Source organism: Mchenga conophoros, linkage group LG6, assembly GCF_057382185.1.
Source record: "Mchenga conophoros isolate Kocher_MC1m ecotype Shallow Benthic linkage group LG6, M_conophoros_male_GT1.1, whole genome shotgun sequence".
In the NCBI taxonomy this organism is placed as follows: Eukaryota; Metazoa; Chordata; class Actinopteri; order Cichliformes; family Cichlidae; genus Mchenga; species Mchenga conophoros.
The window spans coordinates 1,750,532-1,762,295 of NC_140531.1; the positions used below are offsets into that span (position 1 = coordinate 1,750,532).

General features: G+C 48.5%; 1 protein-coding gene across 1 annotated transcript; it reads left to right on the forward strand.

Annotated features, from left to right (window-relative positions):
* Positions 1 to 402: 402 nt before the first annotated feature.
* On the forward strand, positions 403 to 2,180 carry LOC146571829 (paraneoplastic antigen Ma1 homolog). Its single transcript, XM_085278545.1, has one exon. The coding sequence runs from the start codon at positions 470 to 472 to the stop codon at positions 1,583 to 1,585; it is 1,116 nt and encodes a 371-aa protein (XP_085134671.1). The 5' UTR covers positions 403 to 469; the 3' UTR covers positions 1,586 to 2,180.
* The last annotated feature ends 9,584 nt before the right edge of the window (positions 2,181 to 11,764 follow it).

Sequence of the window (11,764 nt, forward strand, 5' to 3'; positions counted from 1 at the left end):
CATGGACTTGTTGGAGTCATTAGGTGTTAAAATACCAAACGCGGTGTTGGTCAGTGGCGTCCCCGCATATGTGGTTGAGGAGGTTGAAGATTTTCTTCTCCAGTATGGTGCTATTGAACGCTCCGTGCCAATAAACTCACCCGGCTCTGAGTTTAATAATATGCTCGTTGTTGAGTTTAAAACGGGGTCTGCTTTTGATTTATTGGGTCCGATTCTGCCGTATACATTTAAGCCCTTAAATAATGAATATCATATAAAAAGCTTGTCTAAAATCTATGCGGCTACTGTCGGGTGCACAAAGACTAAGACTTATTTAGCTGACTTAAAACAAGTAGCAAAACTGTCTGGTCAGGATTTTGCTGAAGTTCTCCAAGAACTAATGACCCAAAAAAATGGAGCTGTTTCAGAACTGCGCCCAGGAAAACCAGAAGGGCTCAAGCAGGAATGCACTGCCGCATCTGAACCCAAAATGGCTGCCACTCCGGATCGACAAACCCACAACATGGCTAGCCCTGTCACTTCTTCAGCTGCCCTACATCCTACAACAACAGAAGGACATTCTACCAGTATGTCTGCAGCTGAGTTGAATCCACCTGAAGTACAGAGGTATGTTGTGGAGCATATAGTAAAGAGCGAAGATGTAAACATACGCTCATCCCATAAGCTGCGCATGTTTTCTGGGAGACTACCACACCCACAGCATGAGGTGGACTATGATACATGGCGCTCTGGAGTGGATCTCATCTTAAAGGATCCAGCCATTTCAGAACTGCGAAGATCCAGACACATTCTTGATAGTCTTTTACCACCTGCAGCGGACATAATCAAGCACCTTAACCCCGACCTACCAGCAGAGACTTATATTCAACATCTTGATTCTGCTTATGGAATTGTACAGGACGGGGAAGAACTTTATGCGAAGTTCATGGACACGCTGCAGAACTCGGGTGAGAAACCATCCGGCTACCTACAGCGACTTCAGGTGGCCCTGAGTTTAGCTGTCAAGCGGGGAGGAGTCAAGCAGAGTGAAGTGAACAGGCACCTGCTCAGCCAATTCTGTAGGGGATGTTGGGATAGTAACCTTATCTCTGAGCTCCAGCTGAAGCAGAGAAAATCCAACCCACCCTCTTTTGCAGAACTGTTACTCCTATTAAGAACTGAAGAAGACAGAGAAGCTAGCAAAACTCTGAGGATGAAGCAACATTTGGGAACACCAAGACACAGAGTTGCAGCTCAAGCTCAGTTCGCAGTAGAAGAAGAAAAGGGGGTCTGTGCTGCGTTGTCCACTCTCACCCAGCAGATGGCGGAGATACAAAAGCAACTTGCCGCCTTAACTGCCTCCCAGTCTCACCAGTCCTGTACTCCTGTTCCAAAGCAGCACCCGAAGCAAAGGACGGATACACAGGGGAATATATCACCTAACCCCAAGCCTGGTTTCTGTTTCAGGTGTGGGGAAGATGGACACATTAGACCACAGTGTGAGAACAGACCCAATCCTGCATTGGTCAATACAAAACGCAAACAGTTCAGTGAAAGGAAACCAAAATGGCAGAAGCGGAATTCATCAACTGGACATTTAAACTAGATACAGTTTCTGTAATGGGACGTACAGGAACTGTGCAGGACCCACATTGTCCCGCAAAGGAGGAAAGGAACAAGGAGGAAATTGTTCACTGTGTAGACCTACACACTTGTCCGAAGGCAACTACAATGTTACCTCATGGGTTAGTTGGGTCAAGATGCACAACAGAGGTGACCCTAGCAGGCCATCCACAGAAATGCCTGCTTGATACAGGATCACAGGTTACTACAATACCTGTATCCTTTTACAACAATCATCTTCATGACCAACAAATTCAACCACTCCATGATCTTCTCCAGGTGGAAGGTGCTGCGGGTCAAACCATTCCATATCTTGGATACATTGAGGTTTCCGTCAAGTTCCCCAGAGATTTTGTTGGTGAAGAATATGAAGTAACAACATTGGCTCTAGTTGTTCCGGACGTACACCCTGACGTCCCCGCTACTGTGCTAATTGGGATGAACACCCTGGAACCCCTGTATGAACAGCATCTTAACCAGCATCCGAGCTATCAGCCTAGCACTCATGGGTACAGAGCAGTGTTGAAAACACTACAGCTGTCACACAAGCAGAAGGAGAATGGCAGCATTGGGAATGTGAGGCTACTAAGCAAAGCTCCAGTGCGTGTTCCGGCCGGCCGCACTATTGTCATCCAGGGCTCTGCCAAAGTTTCCACCCCGTTGTTTAGCCAGAGTGTTCTCCTACAGCATCCTGCTTCCACCTTATCTGGGGGGTTGTGTGTCAGCAGTTGTCTCATCAACTTCCCAGCTCTTTCTCCATACAAGGTTCCTGTGGTTATTACAAATGAGTCGGAGCAAGATACCTTCATTCCACCTCACAGTGTCATTGCGGATTTGGAAACCTACCACTGCATCTTGTCTGAACATCGCGTGACCCATCTTCCAGTCAGGAACACTACCACCAGCCTGAACTTTGATTTTGGTGATTCTCCACTGTCACCTGAATGGAGGACGCGAGTCATAGGCAAGCTGAATGACATCTCGGAGGTCTTTTCGCATCATGACTTGGATTTTGGATGTACATCAGCTGTCAAACATCATATTCCACTCCATGACAATACACCATTCAAGCAACGTGCCCGGCCAATCCATCCACAAGATTTCGAAGCTGTCCGCCGTCACCTGCGTGAGCTCCTGGAAGCCGGCATTATAAGGGAATCATCGTCTCCTTTTGCTTCGCCTATCGTGGTGGTCAGAAAGAAGAACGGTGAGGTCCGGCTGTGCATAGACTACCGGAAACTAAACCTTCAAACCATCAAGGATGCATACCCCTTACCTAATTTGGAGGAATCCTTTTCAGCACTCACTGGTTCTAAGTGGTTTTCAGTGCTCGACCTGAAGTCCGGTTACTACCAGATCCAGATGGAGGAGGAAGACAAGGCAAAGACTGCTTTTGTGACTCCTCTTGGGTTCTGGGAGTTTAACCAAATGCCTCAAGGTGTTACCAACGCCCCAAGCACCTTTCAGCGCTTGATGGAGCGATGCATGGGGGACCTTCACCTAAAGGAAGTGCTCGTTTTCCTGGATGATTTAATCATCTATTCGGACACTCTTGAGGAACACGAACGAAGGCTGCTGAGAGTCCTGAACCGGTTGAAGGAATATGGGCTGAAACTGGCACCGGAGAAATGTCGATTCTTCCAAAAGTCTGTAAAGTACTTGGGTCATATTGTCTCTGAGGAAGGAGTTCAAACAGATCCTGAGAAGATAGAGACCATCAAGACATGGCCGGTTCCCCAGACTCTGAAACAATTGAGATCTTTTCTGGGTTTCGCTGGTTATTACCGCCGGTTTATAAAAGACTATTCCGTCATTGCCAAACCTCTCAATGACCTGACTCGTGGATATTCTCCAGTTCAAAGATTAAAGACCCTGAAAGCTCACAAGATACCCACCTACAGGCCAAACCAACCCTTCGGGGAGAGGTGGGATACCAAATGTCAAGTTGCATTTGAAACCTTGATTGAGAAGCTTACAACTGCTCCGGTTCTTGGGTTTGCAGACCCGTCTCGTTCATACATTCTGCACACCGATGCGAGTGTGACCGGACTTGGAGCAGTGTTGTATCAAGAGCAAGAGGAGAAACTCCGGGTCATAGCTTATGCTAGCCGCGGATTGTCGCAGAGTGAGAGCCGTTATGCAGCCCACAAGCTGGAATTCCTCGCCCTTAAGTGGAGTGTGACCGAGAAATTCCAAGATTACCTGTACGGGGCAGATTTTACAGTGGTGACGGACAGTAATCCACTGACCTACGTTTTGACAACAGCTAAACTGGACGCTACTGGACACCGTTGGTTGGCTGCATTGTCAACGTACTCCTTTAAACTTCTGTACAGAGCTGGCAAACAGAATTGTGACGCTGATGCGCTTTCGCGGCGACCTTACTCCTGCTCCAGTGATGAAGTTTCTAATGACCATGAACTCATTCGTCAGTTTATTTCTCAACACACAGCTGATTCTGATGTCCTTCCAGAAGAGACTGTGAGAGCAATCTGCCAAAGTCATTTGGTCAGAGCCACACGGCCGAGTGACTGCGGTGAGGTTGGCTTCACACTTGTCGAGTCTTTGTCAGTTCAAATGGATACCATCCCTGACAGTTACTGTTCCGAGGACTGTCATCAGCTGCCTGTCGTTTCTACTCTTAACATCAAAGAGAAACAACACTCAGATCCCTGCATTCGAGAGCTTATTCACCAGCTTGAGACGGGGAACAGGGTTCCACCAACAGCTAGAGCTGAGCTCCCTGAACTTCCGTTCCTGCTCAGAGAATGGTCCAGGTTGGAGCTGGTGGATGGAGTCCTGTACAGGAGGAGACGGGACAATGGAGACCTTTTATATCAGCTTGTCCTTCCAGAGGAGTTGCGGCCATCAGTCCTGAAAAGCCTCCATGAGGATATGGGCCATATGGGGATTGAACGTACACTTGACCTTGTCCGTACGAGATTCTACTGGCCTAAAATGGCAAAGGATGTTGAGCAGAAGATTAAGACTTGTGGCCGCTGTGTGCGCCGAAAAGCCCTGCCGGAAAAAGCTGCTCCACTTGTCAGCATAAAAACATCTCGACCCCTTGAGCTTTTGTGTATGGATTTTCTTGCTCTTGAGCCTGACACTAGTGGCACTCGTGATATCTTAGTCCTGACTGACCATTTCACTAAATTCGCTGTTGCCATTCCAACACCCAATCAAAAGGCAAGAACTGTGGCGAAGTGTTTATGGGAGAATTATATCATTTATTATGGCATTCCTGAGCGAATTCATACCGACCAAGGGCAAGATTTTGAGTCAAGACTAGTAAAAGAATTGTGTGAGTTTGCAGGCATTCAGAAGAGCCGTACAACCCCTTACCATCCGAGGGGAAATCCAGTGGAGCGATTTAACAGGACGTTGCTGGCAATGTTGGGGACCTTGGAGACAAAACAAAAAACAAGGTGGAAAGAGCATGTGAAACCGCTGGTTCACGCCTATAATTGTACCAGGAACGAGGTTACAGGGTTTACTCCTTACGAACTCATGTTCGGTAGAACACCTCGTCTACCTGTGGACCTGGCGTTCAATCTGCCACTGCGGGAATCCCAGCAAAAGAGTCACTCACAGTACATTAAGTCACTCAAATCGAGATTGGAGGAAAGTTTCAGTATTGCCTCCAGTAACGCTACAAAGGCTGCCGACCGAAATAAGAAACGCTTTGACAATCGTGTGATATCATCAGCATTGGAACCAGGTGATCGTGTGCTTGTGAGGAATGTCCGCCTTCGAGGGAAGCATAAACTTTCAGATAAATGGGAGGAAGAAGTTTATGTGGTTGTCCATCGGGCTGGGGACCTCCCGGTTTACAAGGTAAAACCTGAGAACAGCGATGGACCTATGCGGACCCTTCACCGCGACCTCCTCCTTCCATGCGGCCTCCTCACGGGCAGTGAGGTTAACTTGGAATCACCAGAGCAATCGCTTCCGCACAGACCAAGAACTCGGCAGCAGAACCCGGATTTAAATTCCCTCACAGAACCTCTGGTTGAGGATGAGGACACAGGAAGCTTGGTTTCATTGTATGTTAATCCTCCAACGTTGCACTTCACTGTGGAAAAACAGAATCAATTTCCAGATTCATCTGACAGTGGGAGCCTAGGACCACTGATTTTGGATCCTTCAGTTGAAGTGGAAGTGCAAGGGGAACCAGCCTCTGTGTCCAGTGTTCTTCCTCCAGCAGTGGAGTCTGGTGGTGGGCAATCTGACTCTGATGTGGAAGACATTTTGCTTGAACTTATTGAAAGTCACCCTGAAGATAGAAATAGCTTACCTGAAAACTTACCTGGAAGTGGAGACATACTTGTCAACATTCCTGTCGTTGCTGTTGAAGATTCTCCTGAAGAGTCTAGTGTTATTGAACAGGACACCGACATAGGTGACGGGCTAAGACGTTCACAACGACAAAGAGCACCACCTGATCGACTTCACTATTTCACTCGTGGTAATCCTCTGGTTTCCGTTGTCCAAACGATGTTGCATAGTCTTTCCGATGCATTGGGCCATAATGCTAGCCGTCCTTCGTCTGTTCACGTTGTCTAGCGTTTAACATGCGACGGGACGTGCATGGTTAAGGCGGGGAGGATGTAACCCACATAAAAATAAAAAGAACTGCGTCTATAACTAAATTGGAATCTTAAATTCCAACCGGAGCGTGTCCGTGAAGGCATCGTGCGTCATGACGCACGCCACGCCGCGAGGCTGCACATGCCTGTTGTGACCAATCACATTCGCGAGGCACCGATATATGCCTTCCGGGTTGTCGCCTCGAAACGACGCGGGGGAGAGGCGTTAGCGGATGGAAGCAACAGTATTTTGATACCGCCGTGGGTAGATGCGTGGGGCTCGTATGTGACATCGCACGTAGTGAATGTGCAGGCTAGTGGTGCCCTGGAGAGACCACAGCGACACCACTACTTTGGATGGCGAGCTAGGCCCAACGAGCCAGAACCCCAGCTACAACTTCCTGCGGTCTGGTAGGAGGCTGCTGCGGCCTACACTCTCCCCTCTTGGTTTAGTCCCCTAAATCTCACTTCTGAGATTTCAGCTTTGGAATCTTAGTGCTGATCATCCTACTTCAAATTTCAACCTGTCTAGACTGTCATACGCGTTGGACTTATATCACTCATGAAATAAACTTTATGGACATTGTTGCCAGAGGTTGGACGAGGTTCCTGCACTGCCGTGCAGCGGATATTTTACAAGCTTGAATTGTTTTATTTTTCCTTGTCTGCAGATTTTGTAAATATTGGTGTTTGGTAATTGCACTTTATTTTCACTATAAATAACAATTGTAATCACAATACCTGTGGTTGTACGTTTATTGTACTTCACTCACCTCCTAGAGCCGAATCTGATATCTTCTGAATTAGCCCAACTATTCATAACCAACTTAAATTATTTTAGCTTATGTACTTGCTACATTCGGAATTCCGGAATGTTCAGAGTTCCGGAATGCACCAAGTTTCCGGAATGCACCAAGGTCCCGGAATGTTCGGAATTCCGGAATGTTCGGAGTTCCGGAATGCACCAAGGTTCCGGAATGTTCGGAATTCCGGAATGTTCAGAGTTCCGGAATGCACCAAGGTTCCGGAATGCACCAAGGTTCCGGAATGTTCGGAATTCTGGAATGTTCAGAGTTCCGGAATGCACCAAGGTTCCGGAATGCACCAAGGTTCCGGAATGTTCAGAGTTCCGGAATGTTCAGAGTTCCGGAATGCACCAAGGTTCCGGAATGTTCGGAATTCCGGAATGCACCAAGGTTCCGGAATGTTCGGAATTCCGGAATGCACCAAGGTTCCGGAATGTTTGGAATTCCGGAATGTTCGGAATTCCGGAATGTTCAGAGTTCCGGAATGCACCAAGGTTCCGGAATGCACCAAGGTTCCGGAATGTTCGGAATTCCGGAATGTTCAGAGTTCCGGAATGTTCAGAGTTCCGGAATGCACCAAGGTTCCGGAATGTTCGGAATTCCGGAATGTTCAGAGTTCCGGAATGCACCAAGGTTCCGGAATGTTCGGAATTCCGGAATGTTCAGAGTTCCGGAATGCACCAAGGTTCCGGAATGCACCAAGGTTCCGGAATGTTCGGAATTCTGGAATGTTCAGAGTTCCGGAATTCACCAAGGTTCCGGAATGTTCGGAATTCCGGAATATTCAGAGTTCTGGAATGCACCAAGGTTCCGGAATGTTCGGAATTCCGGAATGTTCAGAGTTCCGGAATGCACCAAGGTTCCGGAATGTTCGGAATTCCGGAATATTCAGAGTTCCGGAATGCACCAAGGTTCCGGAATGTTCAGAGTTCCGGAATGTTCAGAGTTCCGGAATGCACCAAGTTTCCGGAATGCACCAAGGTTCCGGAATGCACCAAGGTTCCGGAATGTTCGGAATTCTGGAATGTTCAGAGTTCCGGAATGCACCAAGGTTCCGGAATGCACCAAGGTTCCGGAATGTTCAGAGTTCCGGAATGTTCGGAGTTCCGGAATTCACCAAGGTTCCGGAATGTTCGGAATTCCGGAATGCACCAAGGTTCCGGAATGTTCGGAATTCCGGAATGTTCAGAGTTCCGGAATGCACCAAGGTTCCGGAATGTTCGGAATTCCGGAATGCACCAAGGTTCCGGAATGTTCGGAATTCCGGAATGCACCAAGGTTCCGGAATGTTTGGAATTCCGGAATGTTCGGAATTCCGGAATGTTCAGAGTTCTGGAATGCACAAACGTTCAGGAATGTTCGGAATTCCGGAATGTTCAGAGTTCCGGAATGTTCAGAGTTCCGGAATGCACCAAGGTTCTGGAATGTTCGGAATTCCGGAATGTTCGGAATTCCGGAATGTTCAGAGTTCCGGAATGCACCAAGGTTCCGGAATGCACCAAGGTTCCGGAATGTTTGGAATTCCGGAATGTTCAGAGTTCCAGAATGCACCAAGGTTCCGGAATGCACCAAGGTTCCGGAATGTCCGGAATTCCGGAATGTTCAGAGTTCCGGAATGCACCAAGGTTCCGGAATGCACCAAGGTTCCGGAATGTTTGGAATTCCGGAATGTTCAGAGTTCCAGAATGCACCAAGGTTCCGGAATGCACCAAGGTTCCGGAATGTCCGGAATTCTGGAATGTTCAGAGTTCCGGAATGCACCAAGGTTCCGGAATGTTCGGAATTCCGGAATGTTCGGAATTCCGGAATGCACCAAGGTTCCGGAATGCACAAAGGTTACGGAATGTTCGGAATTCCGGAATGTTCAGAGTTCCGGAATGCACCAAGGTTCCGGAATGTTCGGAATTCCGGAATGTTCAGAGTTTTGGAATGCACCAAGGTTCCGGAATGCACCAAGGTTCCGGAATGTTCGGAATTTCGGAATGTTTAGAGTTCCGGAATTTTCAGAGTTCCGGAATGCACCAAAGTTCCGGAATGTTCGGAATTCAGGAATGTTCAGAGTTCCGGAATGCACCAAGGTTCCGGAATGCACCACGGTTCCGGAATGTTCGGAATTCCGGATTGTTCAGAGTTCCAGAATGTACCAAGGTTCCGGAATGTTCAGAGTTCCGGAATGTTCAGAGTTCCGGAATGCACCAAGGTTCCGGAATGTTCAGAGTTCCGGAATGCACCAAGGTTCCGGAATGCACCAAGGTTCCGGAATGTTCAGAGTTCCGGAATGCACCAAGGTTCCGGAATGCACCACGGTTCCGGAATGTTCGGAATTCCGGAATGTTCAGAGTTCTGGAATGTACCAAGTTTCCGGAATTCAGAGTTCCGGAATGCACCAAGGTTACGGAATGTTCGGAATTCCGGAATGTTCAGAGTTCCGGAATGCACCAAGGTTCCGGAATGTTCGGAATTCCGGAATGTTCAGCGTTCCGGAATGCACCAAGGTTCCGGAATGTTCGGAATTCCGGAATGTTCAGAGTTCCGGAATGCACCAAGGTTCCGGAATTCAGAGTTCCGGAATGCACCAAGGTTCCGGAATGTTCAGTTCCGGAATGCACCAAGGTTCCGGAATGTTCGGAATTCCGGAATGTTCAGAGTTCCGGAATGCACCAAGGTTCCCGAATGTTCAGTTCCGGAATGCACCAAGGTTCCGGAATGTTCGGAATTCCGGAATGCACCAAGGTTCCGGAATGCACCAAGGTTCCGGAATGTTCAGATTTCCGGAATGCACCAAGGTTCCGGAATGTTCAGAGTTCAGGAATGCACCAAGGTTCCAGAATGCACCACGGTTCCGGAATGTTCGGAATTCCGGAATGTTCAGAGTTCCGGAATGTACCAAGGTTCCGGAATGTTCAGAGTTCTGGAATGCACAAAGGTTCCGGAATGTTCGGAATTCCGGAATGTTCAGAGTTCCGGAATGCACCAAGGTTCCGGAATGCACAAAGGTTCCGGAATGTTCGGAATTCCGGAATGTTCAGAATTCCGGAATGCACCAAGGTTCCGGAATGCACCACGGTTCCGGAATGTTCGGAATTCCGGAATGTTCAGAGTTCCGGAATGTACCAAGGTTCCGGAATGTTCAGAGTTCCGGAATGCACCAAGGTTCCGGAATGTTCGGAATTCCGGAATGCACCAAGGTTCCGGAATGTTCGGAATTCCGGAATGTTCAGAATTCCGGAATGCACCAAGGTTCCGGAATTCAGAGTTCCGGAATGCACCAAGGTTCCGGAATGTTCAGTTCCGGAATGCACCAAGGTTCCGGAATGTTCGGAATTCCGGAATGTTCAGAGTTCCGGAATGCACCAAGGTTCCGGAATGTTCGGAATTCCGGAATGTTCAGAGTTCCGGAATGCACCAAGGTTCCGGAATGTTCAGAGTTCCGGAATGCACCAAGGTTCCGGAATGTTCGGAATTCCGGAATGTTCAGAGTTCCGGAATGCACCAAGGTTCCGGAATGTTCAGAGTTCCGGAATGCACCAAGGTTCCGGAATGTTCAGAGTTCCGGAATGTTCAGAGTTCCGGAATGCACCAAGGTTCCGGAATGTTCGGAATTCCGGAATGTTCAGAGTTCCGGAATGCACCAAGGTTCCGGAATGCACCACGGTTCCGGAATGTTCGGAATTCCGGAATGTTCAGAGTTCCGGAATGCACCAAGGTTCCGGAATGTTCGGAATTCCGGAATGTTCAGAGTTCCGGAATGCACCAAGGTTCCGGAATGCACCAAGGTTCCGGAATGTTCGGAATTCCGGAATGTTCAGATTTCCGGAATGTACCAAGGTTCCGGAATTTTCAGAGTTCCGGAATGCACCAAGGTTCCGGAATGTTCGGAATTCAGGAATGTTCAGAGTTCCGGAATGCACGAAGGTTCCGGAATGCACGAAGGTTCCGGAATGCACAAAGGTTCCGGAATGTTCGGAATTCCGGAATGTTCAGAATTCCGGAATGCACCAAGGATCCGGAATGCACCAAGGTTCCGGAATGTTCAGAGTTCCGGAATGCACCAAGGTTCCGGAATGTTCAGAGTTCCGGAATGCACCAAGGTTCCGGAATGCACCAAGGTTCCGGAATGTTCGGAATTCCGGAATGTTCAGAGTTCCGGAATGCACCAAGGTTCCGGAATGCACCACGGTTCCGGAATGTTCAGAGTTCCGGAATGCACCAAGGTTCCGGAATGTTCGGAATTCCGGAATGTACGGAATTCCGGAATGTTCAGAGTTCCGGAATGCACCAAGGTTCCGGAATGTTCAGAGTTCTGGAATGCACTAAGGTTCCGGAATGTTCGGAATTCCGGAATGTTCAGAGTTCCGGAATGCACCACGGTTCCGGAATGTTCGGAATTCCGGAATGTACGGAATTCCGGAATGTTCAGAGTTCCGGAATGTACCAAGGTTCCGGAATGTTCAGAGTTCCGGAATGCACAAAGGTTCCGGAATGATCGGAATTCCGGAATGTTCAGAGTTCCGGAATGCACCAAGGTTCCGGAATGCACCACGGTTCCGGAATGTTCGGAATTCCGGAATGTTCAGAGTTCCGGAATGTACCAAGGTTCCGGAATGTTCAGAGTTCCGGAATGCACCAAGGTTCCGGAATGTTCGGAATTCCGGAATGTACGGAATTCCGGAATGTTCAGAGTTCCGGAATGTACCAAGGTTCCGGAATGTTCAGCGTTCCGGAATGCACAAAGGTTCCGGAATGATCGGAATTCCGGAATGTTCA

Bases quoted from the DNA above. Each gene is read 5' to 3' on its own strand.
- LOC146571829 (XM_085278545.1), top strand. From the start codon at position 470: ATGGCTGCCACTCCGGATCGACAAACCCACAACATGGCTAGCCCTGTC.